At 41.8% G+C, this 25,514-nt stretch overlaps 1 protein-coding gene and 1 long non-coding RNA gene across 3 annotated transcripts in view; one reads left to right on the plus strand and one right to left on the minus strand.

The window, feature by feature from the left end:
• Positions 1 to 25,514, minus strand: part of LOC146481674 (uncharacterized) — a 39,324-nt gene that overhangs the window by 6,877 nt on the left and 6,933 nt on the right. The window contains exons 1-2 of one of the 2 annotated variants that reach the window (XM_085107731.1): positions 13,779 to 13,907; positions 4,849 to 8,791 (exon numbers count right to left, since the gene is read on the minus strand). The exons of the other annotated variant lie outside the window; for it this stretch is intronic. Of the exons in view, the coding sequence (XP_084963857.1) occupies positions 5,694 to 8,780 (3,087 nt within the window). The 5' untranslated portion in view covers positions 8,781 to 8,791; positions 13,779 to 13,907 and the 3' untranslated portion in view covers positions 4,849 to 5,693. Of the gene's footprint in view, positions 1 to 4,848; positions 8,792 to 13,778; positions 13,908 to 25,514 lie in introns of those variants that run through there. 2 annotated transcript variants of the gene reach the window in all.
• On the plus strand, positions 3,428 to 25,423 carry LOC146481676 (uncharacterized). The gene is made up of 2 exons (XR_014864286.1): positions 3,428 to 3,909; positions 23,975 to 25,423. It is a non-coding gene; the product is annotated as an uncharacterized LOC146481676 (long non-coding RNA).

Here is a 25,514-nt window from a genome sequence, read left to right on the forward strand (position 1 = left end):
TCGCCGCGATCGGTGTGTCCGCATCAATCGGTGGCGAAAATCGGCCATCAAATTCGCTGCGATCGGCGCATAAAATCGCCAAGTGTCGCTGGCTTTATGATCGTTTGAACAGCAAAATCGTTTAAAAGTTCTTGGGAGACATCATTTATCGAGAGTTACTTGCACAAAGGTACGGGATGCAGACGAAATCGGTGACGAAATCAATTAACATTAGAGTTTTATATTTGGGATTTTTCTTTAACCTGTGTCACACGAGAGTGAGTAACAAAAAGCCATAAGCCTTAGTCCACCTTAGACAGTAAGATATTTTGTCGAGGATTTTACATCTCACACATACATTGTTAAAAAGCAAATATATTCCCGTGTTCAAGTTCCAGAAATAACCATGCATATTCACATGATCCGTCTCAGTAGAGTGCACTCATTCATGCACAGCTATCAAAATCAGACATAATCAGCAATACGTACCAGCTATTCAATTGTGTGGGACACCGAAGTTTCCTGCAGAGATCACACGATATACACTGGTTTGTTCGATTATAGCCAGGCGAAGAAAAGCTTGGTAAATATGTCTGCCTTGTACAACAAGTGATCAAGATACTAACAAAGCGAAACCGGAAATATCTCGTGCAATGAGTCATGTCGGGTCACGTGTTTAACGCCACGCGTGGGGAACTTAAGCCTCCCACGCAGTCGGTTTTAGACGAGTCGTCTGGGAGGCGCTAGTGGGCAACTGTGATCACGAGTTTCCCATATTTGTAACGTTTAATGGCAATTGGTTTACACTGAGACATGAATTATGTTTTAAATACTGAATCATAAAACATAACTCCATTCAATAGGCGCACGGAAGCCATGCTATCCAATGCATTTTCAAAGATATTGGGCTCCCCCAACATACCCCCCCTTCCCCGGCCCCACCCAATGAACTAATGTTGAAGTTCACAAAGCATTCTGAGCATACGATTTCAACGTTGTAACGGAGGGGTGGGGCGGGGGGGGGGGGGGGGCGGATTTTTCATTCGTGCTTTCATGTCTCTGTTGCGTACATTAGGTAATAACATAAATGAGAATTGTCCCAAGACTTTTGGCCTTGGTTGTGGGTCTGACGCCTCTGGCCAAGCTATTTTCAGTTATTTCCTTTGAAGGACTTTCAAGTTCATTTATTTTATGGCGGAGGAGATAATTAAACAGACATATAGCAAAGGATAATCCAAGCGGATAGTGTAAAAAAAAAAAGAGTTTTACGTTTACGACTGTCCTTAGAAATTAACATTTGATGCGACTCTTTTTGGGGAATTTCACTTGAACATTCATTTCAGTTTCACGGTAGTTTTCTACAAAAAAACATACCGTCCTCGCTCGCGATCTTTATGAGCGTCAAAGTAGGCTATGCCGTCACTAACTTCTAACTCTGGAGACCTGGGAATGTAGCATAACTGACACCCACCTCGAAAAATGTCTTGCAAACTTAAAAGGACTATGTCAGCTGGGGCACATGGGCAGTCCGGCTGAGACTTATTTCCATACTCGTCGCGGGATTTTTTGCTTTTCCACGATTGCAAAACCTTTCAAAAACATCGCAACAGCTTCTGTAATTACTAAAGAACGCTTGTAAATAAAACATTTGGATGAATGCGATTCAAACATGAAAACAGTCTCCGACGGTCTTTCAAAATGCTGGGCCAATGATTTCAAAGCGCTTCATATCAACGTGCGCATGCGCCTGGTGTGACATAGTCCCTTTAAAATGTAACAATAAGCAAGGAAACAACATATTTCGGTTTTTATTACGAGAACATCATCAAACGTACAGAATAACAATACTTAGATTCATGTGTTGAGCTTACTGAAAAGGTGATGACGAAAAGCCAACAATTACAGAAAAAAAAATTAGTAAGCACAAGAATGATGAAGGGCAAAAGAATGTGAAAGCAAGAAAAGGTTTCTGCCTTCGTGAAATACCGTAAAGTTCCGATAGTAGCGACCCTCGCTACTTTCGGAATTAGCAATCTTTGGGGCTCGTTACTTTCGGGGTGTCGGAATTGTGGAAATTCGGAAAGAGCTCAAACAACAGACAGAATAAAGACCATTCTGACGCAAGGGTGCCAGACGACATTGGGGCTTGCACCTCCAGACGCAACGAGCAAGAATCAACCACTCGATCTTGCATTCAATGCAGAATTTAAGAAGAATGTTGAGGAGAGGTTGTTGGAGAGCGCATGCGCAGTTTGTAGCCAATTTGAAAAACCTTCAAGATACAGCTTTGTACAGCTAAGTGAGTCAAGTCACTGAAAATATACACATTTCAAAGCTGAAGGTTCGCGCGGAGGCAAACATTTTGGTTGCACAAACGCTGCGATGAGCCTCCTCTCAATTCTCCGCCAACAAAATGTTGTCCGCGCCAAACAATCCTGCCAATTTTCACAAGCTAACATGAGACAGCTTAAAAGGCGGATCAGCATAAAGCAAATTCTCATGTTAATAACAGGTTGAATTGCGGCCAACGATTTTCTAAAGTAGATGATGTTTTCTATGATTCCATAGTTGAAATAGTTCATTGAAGACGTATTTCTCTTTTTATTTTGTCCATCGTGAGAAAAGATTGAAACACTCGTCTTTTAGCTAGTTTCTGCACGAACTCTTAAGACTTCGCATTTCCACGCACACGTGGTGTTCACAGCAACAAATTCCTTGATAGATTTCCTATTTTTTTATTCTAAGGACTAAAATCCACGAAATCCGGATCACTAGAATTTCCCAAACAAATATACCCAGAGGTTTTGAGTGGGCTGCTGTTTATTTAACAATTATTTCATGAGCGTGCGTTTGATATGAGATGATAGAAAGTCAACGAGGTCATCTCATATCACGCAAGCCCGAGTGGAATAATTGTTTTTTTTTTTTTTAAAAAAACAATAAAAAAATATATTGCTAGGTCTTGCTGATTCCGTTTTGAAAGAACCACCACAAGGCAATTTAATGGTCGCTATTTCTCGGTTGTGGTATAATGGCTCATATAGCATGCCCGCTAAACCAACCAAATTCCTGGAATTACATTATACAATGAGCCAGTTGTTAATAGTTACAGATATAAGCTGGAAATAAGAGGGGACCATTAAGGGCTGGTTCACACGAGCAACGCAAACGCAAATGTAAACGCAAGAGCCAACGCAAGAAATGGAAAATTTTTCATTTCCTTGCACTTCCATTTTCATTTCACACGTGAATCGGGGCAACGTAAAGGCAAACGCAAGCGTAAGATAAAAATAATAATTACATGCCTCTACGGTTTATGTTCAACCCAAGATGACGTCCTCCTCTCGTTCCCAGAGTCCTCGTTTACCGACTGCTGCTCTAGGGTAACGCGGACTCTGGGAACAAGATTGCCGCTATTGTGCTTGCGTTTGCGTTCGGCGTGTGAACGTCGCTTGCGCTTGCTCTTGCGTTTGCGTCGCACATATGAACCAGCCTTAAGTGCGCGTTCTTTTAGAACTAGTTGTTTTTTTTCTAATTCCGGTATATGAGTAACAACAGAATAATCGAAATGAAAATTCCCAAAAGAAAGGATATTCTAAAAATTGAATTGTCGTGAAGAAGCCAATACGTCTGGGCATGTACAACTTTACAACGACTGTGACTGTAAATTTTTGGGCTGTCTTCTCAGTATTCTCACTTGAACACGTACAAAAACAAAGGCAAGCTAAGAGAAAATAAAGACGAAGAATTTATCGTCCTCCTGGCTTCTCAGGGCTTTGCAAAACGCAAGACGCCACCGAAAGCGAGCTCGAATTCTGCCCGAATTCAAGTGTTCGTGGAGATCCCTCGCGGGCCGCGTACGATTTTTTTGCGTAAAAGCACGTTTTTAAACGAATGCACATTCTGTGTATTCTGAGTAAACCGCTTTCTGTTCTTTCCGTTCATTCTGGTATCGGGAGTCAAATGAAAGGAATTCATTTTGAAAACAGAAGAGGTCCCAAAACAAGAAAGGCAGGATTTCCGCAGCTTTCGATCTCTCGAGTCCGGTGTTGGTAGGAGCGCGGGCTCATTTTGCCGAAGAGCGGCTGTTAATCGAGCCTAAAAAGAACACGATTACCGATTACCGATTACCGAATATTTACATTACAAAAAAAGTCCCCAGCCCCCCCCCCCCCCCCCCCACACACACACACACACACACACACAAAACGCGCTATAAGCTAACTGAAATGTTTAATTGTACAAATAACTTACTTGACCTAAGTCACCATCTGAGCGATTATTGGGAAAGGATTCGAAAGAAGTTTTTAACAAGCGGTTTTCCAGTCCGTGCAGAAAAGGTACACAACAGTTATCGTACATGACGTTCTAACTTGTCCGTTTTGTTCGCGCCATTTTAATTTTCCTGTCACGAGAAGGTCGAAAACAGGTAGTTTCCGTGCAAATTTCACGCTAAAAAAAAAGACTGCAAGAAAAAAGCGTTTACAGTAATTGTAAGCATCTTTCCTAAACAATTTGAGCGCAAAAATACCCACGATAGTCGTCGATTTGTAACTTCTGTTTTATCGATCGCTAAACTATTTCTTCTCTTGCGGCGTTTAAATATTTTCAATTTTATTTCATTGAATTCTTTTTTCCAACTGTAATTTTCGTCTTTTAGGTCTCCATCCCGTGTTGTCATGTCAAATGATTCTTTTTCAGTTCACTGAGATCTTCCGTTTTCTTGGTGGTGAAGAATCCATATGATGAGATCGCAAATCCGTTTTTGGATTCTCAAAAAAAATGCACCCTGACAAATAGGAGACCATAGTTATGTACATGATTTCGGTTCATTAATAAGCTGTCTGAAATTAGTGCCTTTGTCTAAACCTGGCCGCTGAATGGTAAGAAAGTGGATGAGCAAATTTTCCGACATCTGACCCACCTCACAAAAATTTGTCAAAAGAGGAGTAATAATCACAAAAGAACTTCACGGTGTATTCTTCTTCAGGACTTTGGCTTGGTTGTCTGCCGGTGAGAATGCGTTCGTTAATCTTGCCAATCTTTCATAAAGTGTTCTTGCAGCATCGTTATCTTCGCCGAAAATCTTTCTTCTAATCATCAGTGCCTTTTCGTAAACTTCTTTGGCTCGGTCGTAGTCTCCAATGTCACTGTACACATCTTCCAAGTTGCTTCCAAGTTGCTACGTTTCCGCTGCATCGGCAGTCTCTTCAAGGAAAACATTTTTACGAATCAGCTGTGCTTTTTCGTAAAGTTCCTTGGCTTTATTTTCATCTCCAATGCTGCTGTACACTACTGCCAAGTTGTTGTAGCTTGTTGCTACATGAGCGTGTTCGTCGCCCAAAATCTTCCTCTGAAGTAGCATCGCCTTTTCGTAAAGTTCTCTGGCTTGATTGAATTCTCCAAGGCTTAGGTACACTCCTCCCAAATTGCCATAGCTCGTTGCTACTTGTGAATGTTCTTCGCCCCATACCATTTTACCAATCACCAGTGCCTTTTTGTAAAATTCCTTGGCCTGACTGAAGTTGCCAATGTTACAGTAAATTACTCCCAATTGGTTATAGATGAATTCAATGCTAGAATCATACGCATTACCTTCTCGTAAAGTTCTTTAGCTTGATTGTATTCACCAATGCGGCAGCATAGTGTTGCCAACTTGCTACAGCTTGCTGATACTTCGGGATGCTCTTCGCCCAAAATTTTTCTGCTAATCGTCAGTGCCTTTTCGTAAACTTCTTTGGCTCGTTCGTAGTCTCCAATATCACTGTACACATCTCCCAAGTTGGCATACGTTTTGCTGAATCGACAGTCTCTTCGAGGAAAAGATTTTTTCGAATAATTTGTGCCTTTTCGTAAAGTTCCTTGGCTTCATTGAATTCTCCAAGGCTTAGGTAAACTCCTCCCAAATTACCATAGCTCGTCGCTACGTTTAAATGTTCTTCGCCCCATACCTTTTTCGCAATCGCCAGTGCCTTTTCATGAAATTCCTTGGCCTGACTGAAGTCGCCGATGTTACAGTAAATTACTCCCAGTTGGTTATAGAGGAATCCCATGCTAGAATCCTCTTCGTTGTTAATCTTTTTCTCAATAAGCAGTACCTTCTCGTAAAGTTCTTTGGCTTGATTGTATTCACCAATGCGGAGGCATAGTGTTGCCAACTTGCTACAGCTTGCTGATACTTTGGGATGCTCTTCGCCAAAAATCTTTTTGCTAATCATCAGTGCCTTTTTGTAAACGTCTTTGGCTCGTTCGTAGTCTCCATTATCACTGTACACATCTCCCAGGTTGCCATACGTTTCCGCTGCATTAACAGTCTCTTCAAGGGAAAGATTTTTTCGAATCAGCTGTGCCTTTTCGTAAAGGTCCTTGGCTTTCTTTTTATCTCCAATGCTGCTGTACACTGATGCCAAGTTGTTGTAGCTTGTTGCTATATGGGCATGTTCGTCGCCCAAAATCTTCCTCTGAATTAGTAGTGCCTTTTCGTAAAGTTCTCTGGCTTGATTGAAGTTTCCAAGGCTTAGGTAAGCTGATCCCAAATTCCCAATGTTTGTTGCTACTGCTAAGCTCTCTTCGCCGAAAATACTCTTGCTGATCGTCAGTGATTTCTCGTGAAATTCCTTTGCTTGGATGTAGTTTTTAATTTGCTGGTAAACGTTTCCGCTGGTCGAGAAAATCCTTGCTTTCAGTGAGGCTTCTTCCTTAGTATTACCTAAGTTCCCTTGTAAACTGTAGGCTATATCTACAACGTGTTTCACAAAAGAAAAATCACCCATTTGTATACAAGTTTGGGCAAAAATGTCTAGCCAGTCAACAACTTCATAAAGGGTTACGAAAAGTGTCAAATTCTTTACGATAATGCTTTCAGGCGAAGTCAAATTAGACGTCATGTGCTCAAGCAGAGATTTGCAGTGGAAAATTAGCTTCTTTAATACTGCCCAGTTGTTCTTGTCTGCTGATTTAAGTAAGGATCTAAAAATCTTGACTGCTTCTGCTATGCTCTGAGTATTATCCGATGATTCCTTTTTGCAAATTGAACCTCGTTTAAGCACTGAATGGACGATATTATGCAAACCTAAGTACTGGTGCCCCTCTTCGTCTTCGATTGAAGAAAGAATTAGAGAAGATCTTAAAATCTTTGTCTTGAGTAACTCTTCTGGTTGGTCCGTGATTCGAGCTTTCACGAAGTCTACCATAGCGTCAACTGGAAGAACTTCGAACGCACAGAGCGCAAAGAAAGAAAATGTATGACGAAGAACTTCATCAGATTCAATAGCTCTTTCCAAGGCCATTTTTACAGCGCTACTGGTTGTTTTTGGATAAGCCGCACTCTCACTGGCGAGAACATTTTCAGTCGCTTCTCCTTGCCTCTGTGATAGTCCTTCCACATACATCGCCCAACTGTAGTTTGGAGATCCATTCTTTGCAACCGTTTGCACGTAATAAGCAGCAGCTGCTAAGGCCAGCGGCTGATAATCGAGAACAGTAGCAACATGTTCTGTTTGTTCTCGGTCAGAAATTTGCGATACCTTTTCCAGCAAATCCACTGCATCAGCTGCCTGCATTCCTTTACTAAATGATTCATGGTGAGTATGTGGAGCATTATGGGGAACTACAGTGCTATCTTGTGTAGTGATCAACACTTGACCATGGCCCCAATCCTCACTGCCAGTCTGAGGTAGAAAACTTCGGACTAAGCTCAAGTCAATGACATTATCCGCTATAATCAGCCAATTGGAGTACTTTCTAACCTGCGGCAAAATCAAGCGAAGAAGTTGTTGAATGGTTTCTCCTGGCTTTTCTCTTTTTGAAATTTCTAGGTTAGTCAAGGCATATTCTGTAATTCCTAGGTGTCTACCGAGGGTGATGTAAGAGTCAGTAAGTGTCTCAATGCTTTCCGCATTCAGTGTTGCAACAAACGTCATGTCTTCAGCATTATCTGATCTTTTTGAAAACAACTCCTGTCCAAGTTGACGGGCAAGTTGACTTTTTCCACACCCAGGATTTCCTGACAAGTAAATAGTGCTAACTGCTCCGTTGGAACCATCGTGAAGTTCCTGCATTCTGTTTGATATTCTTTCAATATCACTGGAACGTCTGATGACTTCGTGCGGTGGTTTTAATGCCAGAAAACAAAATGGCTCAGGTTTGAAACTTATTTCTTGTGTGAGGGTCTTATTTTCTTCTTTTGCCGAAAACAAATCAGCTTGTGTGCTTTGTAATACGTTCTTTGTTGCCTGTAAGTCAGATTTCGTCTGGTCCAATTCACTTTTGAGATCACGAACTTCCTTCCTCACTTTTTTTAGTTCTTCAGTTGGAAAGCTCGTCTGCAGCTTTACGTCTTCGATGTCATTAATGGGAAGACCCAAGGAAATAAAAGCATTTATAACTCTTCCGACGTGATTTTGGAAATCGGCATCTGTCAATTTAGCCTCACTGATGTGAGCAATTTCGTTTCGAACTTGACGAAGATCGCCGACATCTTTGTTGACAGCTGCACTAAGTGTAGTTCCAATGGTATCTGAGTACAGGATCGCAAAGAACAGACTGGTACAATCCCATTCAACCGTATTGCCTCTCTGTATTGTCGCAAGATATCGAGCATTCTTTCTGTGACTACTTCGAGATTCATTATTGTAGAAGTCGCGGCCATTCTGCGGCGTGTCTTTCCATTCTCCAAGCGGAGTTGTCTTGTAGAGGAAATCCCATTCGTTTCTAAAGATCTTTCGCAGTCCTATAGGGACCAAATTGAACCCTACGTAGCAAATTCGAAAGTAGTTCAATTGCTCCAGTGAATACTCCATTACGTGTAACCCTGTCAGAGAAAAACGCATCTTTTGTAAAGAAGTACCAGAAAATTCTTGAGAAAATTGAGAAAAGAAAAGGGTATCTCAGATAGCTGGTCGGCTAGAAGGTAAAATAACAATCAGAAAAGCTCTAGCCGTATCCCAAATTGTCTACTTATTGGCATTTCTTCCAACACCTCCTGACATACTCAAGGAAGTCAACTCCATATTGTATGATTTCGTTTGGGACGGTAAGGGTGAAAAAGTCAAATGGACGACAGTGTTAAATTATTACAAAAAGAGAGGACTTAAAATATTAGATATTTTAAGCTTTAATGAATCCTTGAAAATGAAATGGATCTAGGGGTATCTCACTGAACGAACTTGAATTGTAAAAGGTTTTTTTATTCTACGCGTTTAGTTAGACTAAGGCAGCAACTTCATCAGAGATTTGTTTTACAAGTGATGGTTACATGCTTATATATATATACACAAAACGTAAACCGTACAACAACATGTTTACGGATTTACGTAAAAGAAACAAATGTCTGGGGGGTGGAACACATGCGTGACATATTTGTAACATTACATGTGCGTGACGTATTAATTTTGGAGGGTCTGTGCCCCCCTCCACCACCACCCCTCCCAAGAAGAAAATGAGGGTGTTTTAATTTACTTCGGGCCGAAGTAATTTAAAACAGCAGGATACTACCCTGCTCAATCTCAAAAACCCATTCTTGAAAGAAATTATGCAGTACTAGATTTTGCCTCCACATGTATATGGTACTCTCACATAAGAGTAGAAAATCGTCCATTCTTGTACTGATCATGGTTGAGTGCAGGGATAAGGGAGATTAGAGATCTGTTAGACAACGACCAGAATTTTCTAAGCTACAACTCCTTTATGGAAAACTAGGGCATAAAAACCAATTATCTCGAATAGAGTGGTTTTCAGTTGAGTGTCGAATGTAATTTCGCGTTTGCTTTGGTTTTGCAATACTACGCTCTGTGATTGGTTAGCAAAATTCGCGCCATATTCTCAACCAATGGGAATCCAAACAAAAACCAATCGTGTAGCCAGACGCGTTTTCCCGCGCTTGACGCCGGTTACATGTATTTGCTTCGAATTCTGATTGGCTCGTTGTATTGTTTACATTAGTTGCGATTGGCCAGAGTAATTACTTTGGTTTTGGTTTTACGACACTGAATCGGAAACCGCTCTGTCACAAAGTGATATCCGCTGTAACACATTACAAGATTGTATACTGTACAGCCTAACACAACATAACTCCAAAGGATCTATAGTGCACGTCAGAATTAAATGAGCAACGCAGACGCGTATACGCGTTTTGTCAGACTCGTCTAAACGTGCGCGTTTTTTCCATCGTTAATGACTGCCATGTGTACTATAGGTGGTCACGGTCGATATGTCGACCGATATATCGACCGACTATCGGTCGATATATCGACCGATATATCGGTCGATGGTCGGTCGACTATCGGTCGACTGTCGACACAACATAGTTTTCCAAGTATAAACAATCTGTTCACATGGATATTACACAAAACCCCAGAAACTTACAAAACCCAAATCTCCCAAAAAGTAATATCACGAGCGACTGAACGCGATGAACACCGAAAAAAGAATAAATTTCTAAATTATGAATGAACGCAAACCATTTACAGCTCTTTCAAAAATTTTGACTCAGTCAGAAAAATATAAATCTCGAAAAGAAAAACTAGTGAAATCTTCTTTTTCAACGGTTAAAAATGCCACATGTATCTATTTATTGTTTGCCAGGGGGTTCAAAATGTAGGAAACAGCTGTATATGCATATAATGATCAATATCAGTAATACAAAATCAATAAACCCAGTCTGCTCTCGTTTTCCGTACAAATGTATTCAGGAAGTTCAATCACATAAACTCAGGGCCCAGTTGCATAGAAAAACTTAAAAGATTAGTTGAGATTTCCTGCAGCCATTCCCTGTGTTCTAAAGGACCTTATCCAGTGCTTTTAAGGATTGATCAAGAGAAATCGGCTAAAGAACACTGTAAAAAACTTTGAAAAAAATCCACCGGAACGCAGAAAACAGTTGCACTTGCTTTTTTTACTATCGCGCGGGCGACTGGGGATGAGGCAGCCGCACTCCCGCAGTGGATGAAAGAACGAGGTGTATTCGTGAAGTTTTTATACAGTTTTTATGTTAATTATGACGACTGCGGCACTGCGTATAGTAGCAAGTTTTTTTATTTAAGATATTTTGTGGGCCTGGTATTCTGCAATCTAGCCTTCCATTTATATGAGTTCTCCGCTTAATCGAAAACTCATCTACAATAAAGGTAACTGTAAGGTACACTATCTAAAGATCACGCCGAGTCCAAGTTACAATTAACACCTGTAGCGCTAAGAACTAAGGTTAAATAACTGTTTCAGGTACGTTGGCTAAACGATACTTGACCGATACTCGGCCGATAGTTGACCGATACTTGACCGATATTCGACCAATATTTGACTGATATTTGACCGACAATCTACCGATACTTCACCGACAGTCGATCGCTAAATACCCATCGATTTGTCGACCGATACATCGGTCGACTGTCGACCGACTATCGACCAATAGTCGGTCGATATATCGGTCGACATATCGACCGAGACCACCCATAGTACACATGATCCAGTTTTCTTTGTGTAGTATAGTCGAATAAAACAAAAGAATTCAAGTGGTTGCCGACAAACACGAAATTTGTATCATATGAAATCAGTTGGCGACGGCTGTCATATATCGAATGTTATCGGCCTCGCGAATACGAGCGATTTTTAATACAACTGGTTGTTAACAAAAGGAGTAAAAGCGTAACGGAGAATTTTCACTTATAATTTTTCTTTTTTTATTATTATCATTAATATTATTTTTTCGTTGTTTACGAGTACAAAAGATATATATATTACAGTGAAAGTGGCGAGGAAGACTTGGGAGAAGCCATAGGGCTTATAGAATAAGGCTTCCTCATTACAGAGTTGTTACATATAATGTTTTAAGACTGTGAGAGGGTTGATACAATTACAGTTGAAACGAATAGACGGAAAACGCCCTTTCCATCTGAATGGAAAGAAACCCTTTGCTACAAGGATTTGTCTGCATACGAGAATAGTGTACATGAAAAAAATATAATCCTCTTCTTTTTTGGGGGGGATCTTAGTTTACACTGTTTGGAAAGCCCTACTGCCAAAGGTCAATCGACTTGAAAAGTAAATCGGAACACAATCAAGCCGCGTTCAAACGTCAAGCGATTTCACGTTCCCTCAACTAACCAGGGAAAAGATGTATGCCTTGATTTGTCTCCGTATGATCTTCTGGACACGGGCCGGTTGTCTTGGTTTGCGGTTAATCTTCCGAAACTATTCCTCAACAGAAGACCGTGAGTTCTGCCTCGCTGATAAATTTTGCACTTCAAATCAAGATAGTATATTAAGATGTTTTGAATTACATGTATTTTCTGATATTTGCTTCCCGTAAAAGGGCGTAAAGTATTTATTTGGACAAGTAAGCGAGGCGGAAAATCGCGACATGAAGCGGTATATGCTTGCCGAACAAAACGAAATAAACTCTACAACTATAAACATCTGTTTTCACGAGAAAACTGAAATAACCATCTCACAAGTTCGAAAAGCTCAAAATTTAAGAAGCAGATTGTCACTTCTTCTCAGCATCCTCAGGAACTTTAAAAGTTCGGAATGTAAAAACAAATGTGCGTGACTACGATCACGCTCGCGAAAAATTTTGGTCACGCGTTTTACTAACAACCATCCACAGAAGCTTAAAAAACAAGGCTGGTTACAAGTTTTGTAAATCGCATGCATGATGATAACTATACATGTATGCAATAAAACGTAGCCTTTCACATTGAGACAAGTCATGGGAAAATAGAGAAAACAATGCGTGATGCACTTAATTTTTCGTGACTTTGCATGTACGGCTTGAGCAACAACAAAAAGTCACGCTACATAAGATCACTTTGATATTCCCCTGAATCAAACAAACTCTAATCATAAGGTTGTAATCGACAGGAAACGACCTTCCAGCCGAGACCATTTGCAAAACTCAAAATTTTGACCTTTGTACATGAGGTAATAAATGCAGTAGTTTTACTTAGTACAAGATTCCTCGATCAAGACTTAGTCTTACGGTAGACGTTTGTGTTCACGTTGAAAGATACTACGTTTTTGTGTACGTAAATAAAGGGCAACGAGAATAGAAATCTATTGCGGCTAGCTCAAGCCAGCGACACATTTGGCGATTTTATACGCTGATTGCCGCGATCGGCGAAAATCGCCAGGTGTGCCCGGTGCAGCGATTGCGATTTTCGCCGATCGCCGCGTATAAAATCGCCGATATCTGGCATATCAGTTATGGCCGATTAAATTCGCCAGCATTCACTAAGAGTGCCCGTTCCCGCGATTTTCTACGGTCATTGCTTCGAATCGCCAGTAAAGCCAACCCATAAGGTTGAGCGATTTTATCACATGAGTTTTCAAAACTGCCACATCGCCGCGATCGGCGAAAAACATCGCCAAGTGTGTCCGCATCAATCGGTGGCGAAAATCGGCCATCAAATTCGCCGCGTTCGGCGTATAAAATCGCCAGGTGTCGCTGGCTTTATGATCGTTTGAACAGCAAAATCGTCCAATAGTTCTTGGGAGACATCATTTATCGAGAGTTACTTACACAAAGGTACGGGATGCAGACAAAATCAATTAATATTAGAGTTTTATATTTGGGATTTTTCTTTAACCTGTGTCACACGAGAGTGATTAACAAAAAGAAATACACCTTAGACGCTAAGATGTTTTGTCGACGATTTTACATCTCACACATACATTGTTAAAAAGCAAATATATTCCCGTGTTCAAGTTCCAGAAATAAACACGCACATTCACATGATCCGCCTCAGTAGAGTGCACCCATTCCTGCACAGCTATCAAAATCAGACATAATCAGCAATACGTACCAGCTATTCAATTGTGTGGGACACTGAAGTTTCTTGCAGAGATCACACGATATACACTGGTTTGTTCGATTATAGCCAGGCGAAGAAAAGCTTGGTAAATATGTCTGCCTTGTACACCAAGTGATCAAGATACTAACAAAGCGAAAGCGGAAATATCTTGTGCAATGAGTCATGTCGGGTCACGTGTTTGACGCCACGCGTGGGGAACTTAGCCTCCCACGCAGTCGGTTTTAGACGAGTCGTCTTGGAGGCCAGTGGGCAACTGTGATCACGAGTTTCCCATATTTATAACGTTTAATGACAATTGGTTTACACTGAGACATGAATTATGTTTTAAATACTGAATCATAAAACATAACTCCATTCAATAGGCGCACGGAAGCCATGCTATAGCGCTATTCAATGCATTTTCAAAGATATTGTGCTCCTTCAACATACCCCCCCCCCCCCCAGCCCCACCCAATGAACTAATGTTGAAGTTCACAAAGCATTCTGAGCGTACGATTTTAACGTTGTTACGGAGGGGGGGGGGGGGGAGAGGATTTTTCATTCGTGCGTTCATGTCTGTTTTGCGTACATAAGCAAGTAACATAAATGAGAATTGTCCCAAGACTTCTGCCCTTGGTTGTAGGTCTGAGTCTTCTGATCCAGCTATTTTCAGTTATTTCCTTTGAATGACTTTTGAGTTCATTTATTTCATGGCAGAGGGGATAATTTTAAAAACACGCAGATAGCAAAGGATAATTGAAGCCGATAGTTTTACGTTTACGATTGTCCTTTGAAATTAACATTTGATGCGACTCTTTTAGGGGAATTTCACTTGAACGTTCATTTCAGTCTCATGGTAGTTTTCTACAAAAACATACCGTCCTCGCTCGCGATCTTTATGAGCGTTATTAAAGTAGGCTAGCCTCGCTAACTACTAACTCGGGAAACCTGGGAATATAGCATATAACACCGAATATAACACCGTAGACCAAATTGTAACGTTTTTGTCTATGTAACTGTAGTGATTGTTTATTGGGTTACCTGTGCAACCCATGCTGTATTGCATGTTGGGATTGAAGTGAAATACAACATGGCGGAATGAAACGTGCCTGAGTCGTTTCTGAGGATAATCCACTTCCATCGGGTAGTAGTCTGGAGTGCAGACATTACATTGGCGACGAGGATATCGAGAATCATCCTATCTAGCAGTATGGCGGGTCATAATATTCAACCGATGGATATTACCGGTTCCAAATCAGAGTTGAGCGAAAGGTGGCGAGTGTGGCTGCGAGGTTTTACGTACTACGCAGAAGGCAAAGCGAATTTGCAAAACCCAGCGAGAAAGAAAAGCGAATTACTTTATAGGGCTGGTTCCGGAGTGCAAGATATCTTCGAAAATCTAACGATCGTTCCCCTTGCCGATGCAGCCGCGGATGATGTTTATCAACAGAGCATTCGGGCATTAAATGCATATTTCCATGTCCAGGAAAACGCCGCTTACGAGCGACACGTTCTACGCCAAGTACGCCAGGAGCCCGGCGAAGATGTGGACTCGTTCGTTCTCCGCCTCAGGAAACAAGCACGACACTGCGGCTATGGGGCCGAGGAGTTGGAATTTGCAGTGCGGGATCAACTGTTAGAAAAAGTCGCGTCTCAAGAACTACGTACCAAGTTGTTTGAGGTACCGAACATCCAGCTGGCAGCTGCCCTCACCACAGCCAGGGCATGGGAAACGGCACGACGTCAAGCAAACCAAATTGCAGGAGGGGAGGGACAGACCAGCGTGAATTTGGTCAGGAACAACGAAAGCAAGGAAAAGTCAAGCGGGCAAGGCATAAACAAGTGCTATGCGTGTGGGAAGCCCGGACATTTTGCTCGTGATAAGGTATGTCCTGCAAAGGGTAAAACATGTGCGAAGTGTGGCAAAAAGGGGCATTGGGCAGTATGTTGCCGAAGTGAGGGCGAAAAGGGTAAGACTGGTGGAAGAGCGAGTAATAATTGGCGTTCCAGTAGTGGGAAACGTAATCCACAGCCGAGGGCTCGACAAGTTAATCAGGTTGACTATGATAGTGGAGAGGAGCCTTTTGCTTTCCCAATAAACTTTAACGGGGAAAGAGCTTGTGAAGATAACATTGTAGCAGTGACAATCAATGGTACCACTACCAGAATGCTTGTTGATTCTGGAGCACAGTCAACTGTGCTTGGTGAGCGACAGTTTCATAACCTGGTGAGGAGTGGCCTACGTGTAAAGCTACAGCCAGAAGAGAGAAATCTTCGCGTTTATGGCAATGGGTCTCTAGCAGTTGTCGGTAAATTTGAGGCTACTGTCGAGTGTCATGGGCAGAAAGTGATAGAGAACATTCTCGTAACAGAAGGAGATGGGCGTTGTCTGCTGGGTAGCTCAGCTGCTAAAAGGCTACAAGTGTTAAAAGTTGGGCCAGAGCTAGTGGGTATTTATTCCATAGGCAGTGACATTGAGAGTATTGCAAACCGCTTCCCAAAGGTGTTTTCGGGAGTTGGCAAGTTGTCAGGTTTTCAACTTAAGCTGCATATTGACCATGAAGTTACACCTGTAGCGCAGAAACCAAGGCGTATCCCCTACCCGTTGAAGGATAAAGTCCAGAGTAAGATAGACGAACTCCTTGACCTTGACATCATTGAGAAAGTTTCCGGTCCATCAACCTGGGTCAGCCCAGCTGTGTTTGCTCCCAAGCCTAACAGAGATGACGTGCGAATATGTGTTGACATGAGACGTGCGAATGAGGCAATTAAAAGGGAGAAATTGCCAATTCCTACTGTGGATGAGGTGCTAGAGGAAATGAATGGAAGTACGGTTTTCTCCAAGCTTGACATGAACATGGGATTCCATCAAATTGAGCTGGAAGAGGAGTCCAGGGATATCACAACATTTTCAGCTGGTGATTCATTGTACCGTTACAAGAGGCTGAGTTTTGGTATAAACAGTGCTCCTGAACAGTATCAGCATGTTGTCAGACAGACAATTGCTGACTGTCCTGGAACCACCAACATAGCTGATGACATTGTTGTGCACGGAAAGACAAATGAGGACCATGACAGAAATCTCATCACATTGCTAAAGCGCTTGCAAGAGAGGAACCTCACCCTTAACAAGGATAAGTGCAAGATCGGAATGGATCAGATTGTATTCATGGGACTGCTTTTAAGTAAGCATGGTGTGGGACCAACTGAGGAAAAGGTCAGAGCAGTGCATGAAACAAAAGCCCCCACAGGTGTTGCAGAGCTGCGGAGTTTCCTGGGACTTATCAGTTTCAGTTCGAGATTTCTTCCAAACTTTGCAACGACGGCAGAACCATTGCGGAGGTTGACACGGCAAGAAAATGAGTGGCAGTGGGGAAAGGAGGAGAATGAAGCGTTTGAGGCTTTAAAGAAGCAGTTGGCCGAGGCGTCAATGATGGCTTTCTATGACAAGGATGCTCCAACTGAGGTGGTTACCGACGCGAGCCCAGTCGGACTTGGGGCTATACTGGTGCAAGAGCAGCAGGGAGTGAAGAGAGCGGTCGCATTTGCAAGTCGTAGTTTAAGTGACGTTGAGCGTCGATACAGTCAGACGGAGAAGGAGGCATTAGCAGTTGTTTGGGGTTGTGAGAGGTTTAGTTTGTATCTGTCAGGGCTAGAGTCATTTCAGCTTGTTACCGATTGCAAAGCTTTGGAGGCCATCTATGGACCAAAGTCCAAACCTTCTGCCAGGGTTGAGAGATGGGTGTTGCGTCTCATGCCGTTCAAGTACACTGTGCGTCACGTACCCTCAGGCCAGAACATTGCTGATTGTCTAAGTCGTTTGACAAAGATACCGGCTTCATCGCACTGTAGCAGCACGACTGAGGAGTTTGTAAGAATGGTGGCAATCAGTGCAACCCCACGGGCGCTGACAACCAGGGAGATAGAGAGAGCTTCCGCTGAGGATGAGGAACTCACAGAGATCCGCAAGTGTTGGAGGACTGGGGACTGGTCTACCGCACCGAGCCCCTACAAGTTTTTGCGGGACGAGGTTACTGTGGTTGGGAGGCTTGTAATGAGAGGCACGCGTATTGTTGTACCGCTGAGTTTGCGTGAGAGGGTTCTAGAGTTGGCCCACGAGGGGCACCAAGGGATAGTGAAAACAAAGGATCGCCTGCGAAGTAAAGTATGGTGGCCGAGCATGAATGCTATGGTGGAAAGACATTGCAAGAAATGCCTTGGATGTCAAGCTGTGACTCCTGTTACTACCACACCTCCTGTGAAGACAACAACCATGCCAACCAAGCCTTGGAGGGACCTTGCGGTAGATTTAATGGGTCCACTACCGACAGGAGATAACCTGCTTGTCACTGTTGACTATTATAGCAGATGGATCGAGGTGGATGTAATACGTAACACATCTAGCAGTAGCATAATCAAGTGCCTAGAGAAGCACTTCACCCGTCACGGCATCCCAGAGACATTAAGGACCGACAATGGGTCAAACCTAGTAAGTCACGAGATGGAAGAGTTCCTGGATGAGCTTGGAGTCAAGCATAAGAAGACTGTTCCCCTGTGGCCAAGAGCGAATGGAGAGGTAGAGCGGCAGAACAAGTCACTGCTTAAGGCGATGCGTGCGGCCCATGCTGAAGGGAAGCCATGGCAACAAGAATTACAGAAGTACCTATTAGCGTACAGGTCGACGCCCCATTCTACAACAGGTGTTAGCCCTGCGGAGCTATTGTATGGAAGGAAGATTCGGACCAAGATGCCAGAGTTTGAAAGCGTTGAGGAAGAAGAGATGCCTGGTACTATAGATCAACATGCGCGAGATCAGGATGCTGAGAGGAAACAGAGAGGCGCTGAAAGTGCAAACAAAAGAAGTGTGGAGTCTGATGTGTCAGAAGGAGACAAGGTGCTTCTAATGGGGAAGAAACAGAACAAGTTATCTGCAACGTATGATCCAGAACCATACAGTGTAGTTTCCAAGAGAGGAGATATGGTGGTCATTGAGCGGGGTGAAACTCTACTTAAAAGGAATGTGGGTCATTTGAAACGGTTCATAGACCCTGCACCACAGACACCTCAGCCACAGAAAGAGGGGACATGGCCACTGGAACAGACACCAGTAAGAGAACCGGTTATCATAACTGATCCTGAACCAGTTATTGGAAGCCCAGCAGAAGGGCCAGTGACTGAGCCTGTCACTGAACCCAGCTTGCCACAGTCTCCCATTGTTAGGATGCCAGAACAGAGTGTTGAACCCCGAAGGTCAATGCGCAGGAGAGCTGAGCCAAGCTGGCTTAAAGACTATGTTACTTAAGAGACTGAGCCAACATGGTTTCTGAAGACTATGTTGATATTGACATTAGGACTTTGAAAAGATTCGAGATTTAGTATCATTATTTCATTAAGAAAGTTCCTCGTTGGACTCTTTGAACATTGCTTTATTGACATTTCTTTATTTGATTGTTACAGTTCAAGTTTAGCATTAGTGTAGATTTTTGCATTACACCTATTGTCTTCATTTCAAATAAGGGGGAGATGTAGTGATTGTTTATTGGGTTACCTGTGCAACCCATGCTGTATTGCATGTTGGGATTGAAGTGAAATACAACATGGCGGAATGAAACGTGCCTGAGTCGTTTCTGAGGATAATCCACTTCCATCGGGTAGTAGTCTGGAGTGCAGACATTACAGTAACTTTGGCCTTTTTTCAGGTATCTATTGTAACCGTTTAAAATTGTAACGTATCTTGCCACAGGGTCAATCTCAAACATACCGCCGGCTGAAGAAGAAAGGCCGTGCCTTTCGAAATATTGGAAAATATACTTCCCTGACCGTGAAATCAGCCTTGCTCTTTTTTTAGAATATAGCATAACTGACACCCACCTCGAAAAACATCTTGCGAACTTTTAAGTCCTTTAAAAAGGACTATCTAAGCTGTGGCACATGCGCAGTAAAGTCTGGCTGAGACTCAATTGCATACAGCTCGTGTCGCGGGATTTTTTGCTTTTCCGCCATTACAAAAGTTTTTCTGAAAAGATCGTAACAAACAGCCTCTGTAGTTACTAAAGAACGCTTGTAAATAGAAACTTTCCGAAGATGAATGCGATTCAAACATGAAAATAGTCTCCAACGGTATTTGAAAATGTTGGGCCAATGATTTCAAAGCGCTTCATATCAACGCGCGCATGCGCCTGGGGTGACATTGTCCCTTTAAAATGTAACAATAAGCAAGGAAACAACATATTTCGGTTCTTAATACGAGGCCATCATCAAATTAGTAAGCATACGAATGATGAAGGGCAAAAGAATGTTAAAGCAGGAAAAGATTTCTACCTTCGTGAAATACCGTAAAGTCAGTTCCGATAGTAGCGACCCTCGTTACTTTCGGAATTAGAAATCTTTGGGGATCGTTACTTTCGGGGGGTCGTTATTTTCGGGGAACAAAAACCATGAACCATGATGAACCATGATTCGGAAAGAGCTCAAACAACAGACAGAATAAAGACCATTCTAACGCAAGGGTGCCAGACGACATTGGGGCTTGCACCTCCAGACGCAACGAGAAACATTCAACCACTCGATCTTGCATTCAATGCAGAATTTAAGAAGCGTGTTGAGGAGAGGTTGTTGGAGAGCGCATGCGGAGTTTATAGCCAATTTGAAAAAGCTTCAAGATACAGAGGGCTTTGTGCACCCAAGTGAGTCAAGTTACTGAAAATATACACATTTTAAAACTGAAGGTTACGGTGCCGTTCCCGCGGAGGCAAACATTAGGGACTTTACGCAAACACGACGCCGACGGCAACGAAAACGTCAATAAAGAAGAGGCTTAATGAGCTAAACAATGCTGTGCACGTACATTACAAATTTTGATACATTTCGTTGCCATCCTGGGCCAAACAACAACGTGAAATGCCAAAATTCAAGGTTTTATGGAGAACGTGAGCACATGACAGTAAATTTTCATTCTCTGTGCTAACTTGAACACCGTTCCCACCAGTTCTGTTACTGGATAGTTCGGCCACATTGTAGAAGTTTAACAAATTGAAATAAGCGCAAAGTAGTACAAGTAACACGAACTTGTATTTTCAAGTGACGTTTTCGTTGGCGTTGCCGTCGTGGTTGAGTAAAGTCCCCATTTTGGTTGTGCGAACGCTGCGATGAGCCTCCTCTCAATTCTCCGCCGCCAAAAAGGTTAGCCACGACAAACAATCCCGCCAATTTTCACAGGCTTACATGAGACAGCGTAAAAGGTGGGTCAGTATAAAGCAAATTCTCATGTTAATAACAGGTTGAATGGTGGCAAACGATTCAGTTTCTTGGCGTTAGTTCTTGGTTGGTTGCTGTTCTGACGAAGTAGACCTTTTCTATGATTCCATAGTTGAAATAGTTCATTGAACCCATATTCCTTTTTTTATTATTTCGTTCATCGTGGGAAATGATGGAAAGACTCGTCTTCTAGCTAGTTTCTGCACGAAACTCTAAAGACTTTGCATTTCCACGCACACGTGGTTTTTACAGCAACAAATTCCTTTATAGATTTCCTATTTCTTTATTGTAAGGTCTAAAATCCAAAGAATCCAGATCACTAGGATTTTCCGAAACAAATAAACCCAGAGCTTTCGAGTAGGGTGCTGTTTATTTCACAAATTATTCGTAAGCGTGCGTTTGAAGTGAGATGATAGATAACGAGGTCATCTCATATCACACACGGCACGAGTGGAATAATTGTTTTTTTTAAGGTTACTCCAAACCTTTGAGGGGCTACTTTTTGCCGAATGTTTATTTTTCCATCAAATTAAAGTTAATTACTTAAACTTACATTTTCAAAAACAAATTATTTAAAATTTTAAAACACACGCGAGAACATTGAGAAAAAGGTTATTTCGTAAAAGAGTTAATAAGTTTTCAAGGTGACATAATCTCTGTAAGGCGTGGACTCCCCAGCGACCTTTTCGCGGCAACGGCTTCATTTCAACTTATTAGCATTTTTTGTTTACACTCGAGTTTGAGTGCTGTGGTTTTGGAAATAGGCAAGTCAATTTCTTATCACTTTGCAGCACAGAAGGTGCTAAGTATCTTGAATCTTCCTAGACCAGTGAGCAATGTTTCGTGGACTGCACATACGAAGGCTCCTGAGAAAGCTGCAAACGAGCTCCTCGAAAGAGAACTCAAAAACGCGATGCTGCAACTGAAAAGACACAGGCGTACTTCTTCTGTTCACTGATTCAACTTGAAAAGTGGGAAACTCCTATCCTTTTAATGCTATAAATGTAGTTTAATTGATATTGAAAGCCTTATATATTCTATTTTCAATCTTGTATGATAGAATGTCGATTTGAACTGACTTCATTTTCATTTGAAAAATTCAAGCGAGTTTTTTATTATCTTGCACGCATGGAAATTATGCGTCAGTCATTAACGTGTAACCAAAAGTTTGAAAATTCATATCTTTTGAACTATTGAACGGAAGAAAACCATGCTTTAAAACGTTGTTTAATAAACTATTTGAAAACGTACTACCGAAAGTAGCTACACGTTTAGTTTTTCTTACACCTCCAGTGCGCGTAACGGCCTCTCTGTTGATGCGTGTTACGTGATACTTAAGATGCAAACTGTTCAAAATCTATAGCTCGGGTTTGAATCATCGTAAAATTCTCGTTCTTGCACCAAAATAAAGCTATTGAAATGTGCTATGAGATGCAATGAGATACTATTATGCGCGTTTGCTTTTTATTGAAAAATATTCGCATAAACATTCGTTTCCGGTTTTGTTTACAAGTTCACGATTCACGGTGCGCACTTGTACTTTTTACTGATTTCACCTTGAAAGTGTACAACTCTTATGTTGTTGTTGCTGTAAATGTACTTTCATTAAATTTAAAAACCTTATATATTGTAGTTTCAATATTTTATAAAAGACTGTTCATAAGAACTTCATTTTCAATTGAAAAATGGAAGCGAGTTTTTATCATGTGGAACGCGTATGAAATTATGCGTCACTCATTAACTTGTAACCCGGCAAAACGGTTTTAAAAAGTCGTATCTCTCGACGTATTCAACAAATAAAAAAAATAAAACCATGCTTTTAAACCTCATTTATTACATCGTCGAGCCTGGTTAAGTGTAGGAGATTGCCTTTGGGGGTTCTAGTATTCTTGAACATCTTGGTTTATAAACCAAAATACGCTCATCAATTCGAAGACTTGCAATGTTACTGAACACAAACAAAACTTACCCGATAGCTTTCATGTCGGCCACTAGTGCCTCCCTATGATGCTGCATTGGTGCTTGCTTGTCGGTTTATCTTCTTTTCTTTTCGTTTCTTTTTTGTTAAACGTTTTTTCCCCTAGGTAATACCGAAAACGTGCTCGTAGAAACTAACTGGGAAAAAAATGACTGAAAAACTATAACTTTCCCGCGAAGCACCATTTTGCTTCCTGTGAACGTCAGGGGTTCTACTATGTTATTGGCTGGCGGCTCACAGTGTGAGCCCGGTGTTGACATAATTCTCCGAGAAGGCGTGACATGCTTCTAAATCTTTAGAAGGCGAAAACTCGCAATAAAAAATAAAAAATGTATTTCTAGATCTTGCTGATTTCGTTTTGAAAGAACCACCAGAAGGCAATTTAAGGATCGTAATTTCTCGGGTGTGGTATAATGGTTCATATATCATGGCCGCAAAACCAACCAAATTCCTGGAATTGCATTATACAATGATCCAGTTTTTAATAGTTACATATATAAGCTGGATACTGAAGGAAGGAAACATTAAGGGCGCATTCTTTTAGAGTGGACTGGTTATTCTTATTCCGGTTTTAGAGTAACAACAGAATATGCAAAAAAAAAATTCCCAAAAGAAAGGGTATTCTGAAAACTGAATAATCGTGACGAAGCCAATACAGCTGCGCATGTACAACTTCACATCGAGTGTGACTGTAAACTTTTGGGCTGTTTTCTCAGTATTCTCACCTGAACGCGTACAAAAACAAAGGCAAGCTAACAGAGAATAAAGACGGAGAATTTGTCGTCCTTTTGACTTCTCAGGGCTTTGCAAAACGCAAGACGTCACCGAAAGCGAGCTCGAATTCTGCCCGAATTCAAGTGTTCGTGGGGATCCCTCGCGGGCCGCTTACGATTTTCTCGTCAAGACTTTTTTAAACGAATGCGCATTCTGTGAATCTGAGTAAACCGTATTCCGTTCACTCTGCCATCGGGAGTAAAATGAAAGGAATACTCCGGTAGTCCGTTCATTTTAAAAACAGAAGAGGTCCCAAAACAACATAGGCAGGATTTCCGCCGCTTTCGATCTCTCGAGTCCGGTGTTGGTAGGAGCGCGGGCTCATTTTTCCGAACAGCGGCTGTTTATCGAGCCTAAAAAGAACACGATTACCGAATATTTACATTACAAAAATAGTCCCCCCCCCCCCAAAAAAAAAAAAAACGCGCTATAAGTTAACTGAAATGTTTAATTGTACAAATAACTTACTTGAACTAAGTCGCGACACACGAATCCGCTTGACTGTCAGTCGTGTTATGAACGAGCGAGAAGAGGCGTTACAAATTCGAAGCTGTCACTTGACCACATACACATTCCGGCGTGAGAACTGTGGTCACGCAATCCCAATCCTACTCTTCACTATCAATTGCTGTTGCAAAAACAAGTTTTTGCAACAGTTTTTGCAGTTAGTACGCGTGCTGTGATTGGTCAATTTTGCGGGCCGTATTCCACTGTCCGGCCGGCTAGTTTCCTTTCCCTCGCGCCCTATTAACCTCAGAGATATAATAAATATCTTACTAACCTCGTTTTCTCGGTCCGTACTGTAAGTTACGGATCCTCGTTCTTTCCAGTTGATTTATGGCCGCGCTAGCGAAATATCTCAGTTCCTAACTTACAGTACGGACCTCGACCTCGGTGGGTACGAGGATTGTCTCATTTACACACCAACACTGTTTTTTTACAATGAAGACCAACTGATTTCGGATCTAATTAAGGGTGCGTTTTTTTGGGGGGGAAATCCGGATTCTAAATCCAAAATTGGATTGTGCGTTTCTTGGTGAAATCCAAAAACGGACCATGAATCCATAAAATCCACACTCCGGGTGGATTCTTCTATTAAAACTAAATCCGAAGTTTTGTGATTCACCATACGAGCATTTTTTGGGAAAGGATTCGAAAATTTTGTTTTTAACAAGCGGTTTTCCGCGCAGAAATGGTATACAACATTTATCGTACATGACGTTCTAACTTATCCGTTTCCTTGGCGCCATTTTGAGTTTCCTGTCACGAGAAGGTCGAAAAAAGGTAGGTTTCTGTGCAATTTTCACGCAAAAACAAACTGCAAGAAAAGAGTCGTTTACAGCAATTGTAAGCACCTTTCCTAAACAATTTGAGCGCCAAAATACCCTTGAAAGTCGTTGATTTGTAACTTAGCAGACATCTTTTTTTATCCGCTGTTTTATCGATCGCTACACTGTTTCTTCTCTTGCGGCGTTTAACAGTTTTCAATTTTATTTCATTTATTTTTTTTTCCAGCTGTAATTTTCGTCTTTTCAGGTCTCCATCCCGTGTTGTCATGGCAAATGATCCTTTTTTTCAGATCTTCCGTTTGTTTGGTAATGAAGAATCCATATGATCTGAGATCACAATTCCGTTTTCCGATCCCCCCCCCCCCCCCCCTAAAAAAAAACACACCCTAAGAAATGACAGACCATCGTTATGTACATCATTTCCGAAATTCGGTTCATTGAAAAGTTGTC

The sequence above is a fragment of the Pavona decussata genome, unplaced genomic scaffold (assembly GCF_977016875.1).
Source record: "Pavona decussata unplaced genomic scaffold, jaPavDecu1.1 SCAFFOLD_48, whole genome shotgun sequence".
NCBI classification, from domain to species: domain Eukaryota; kingdom Metazoa; phylum Cnidaria; class Anthozoa; order Scleractinia; family Agariciidae; genus Pavona; species Pavona decussata.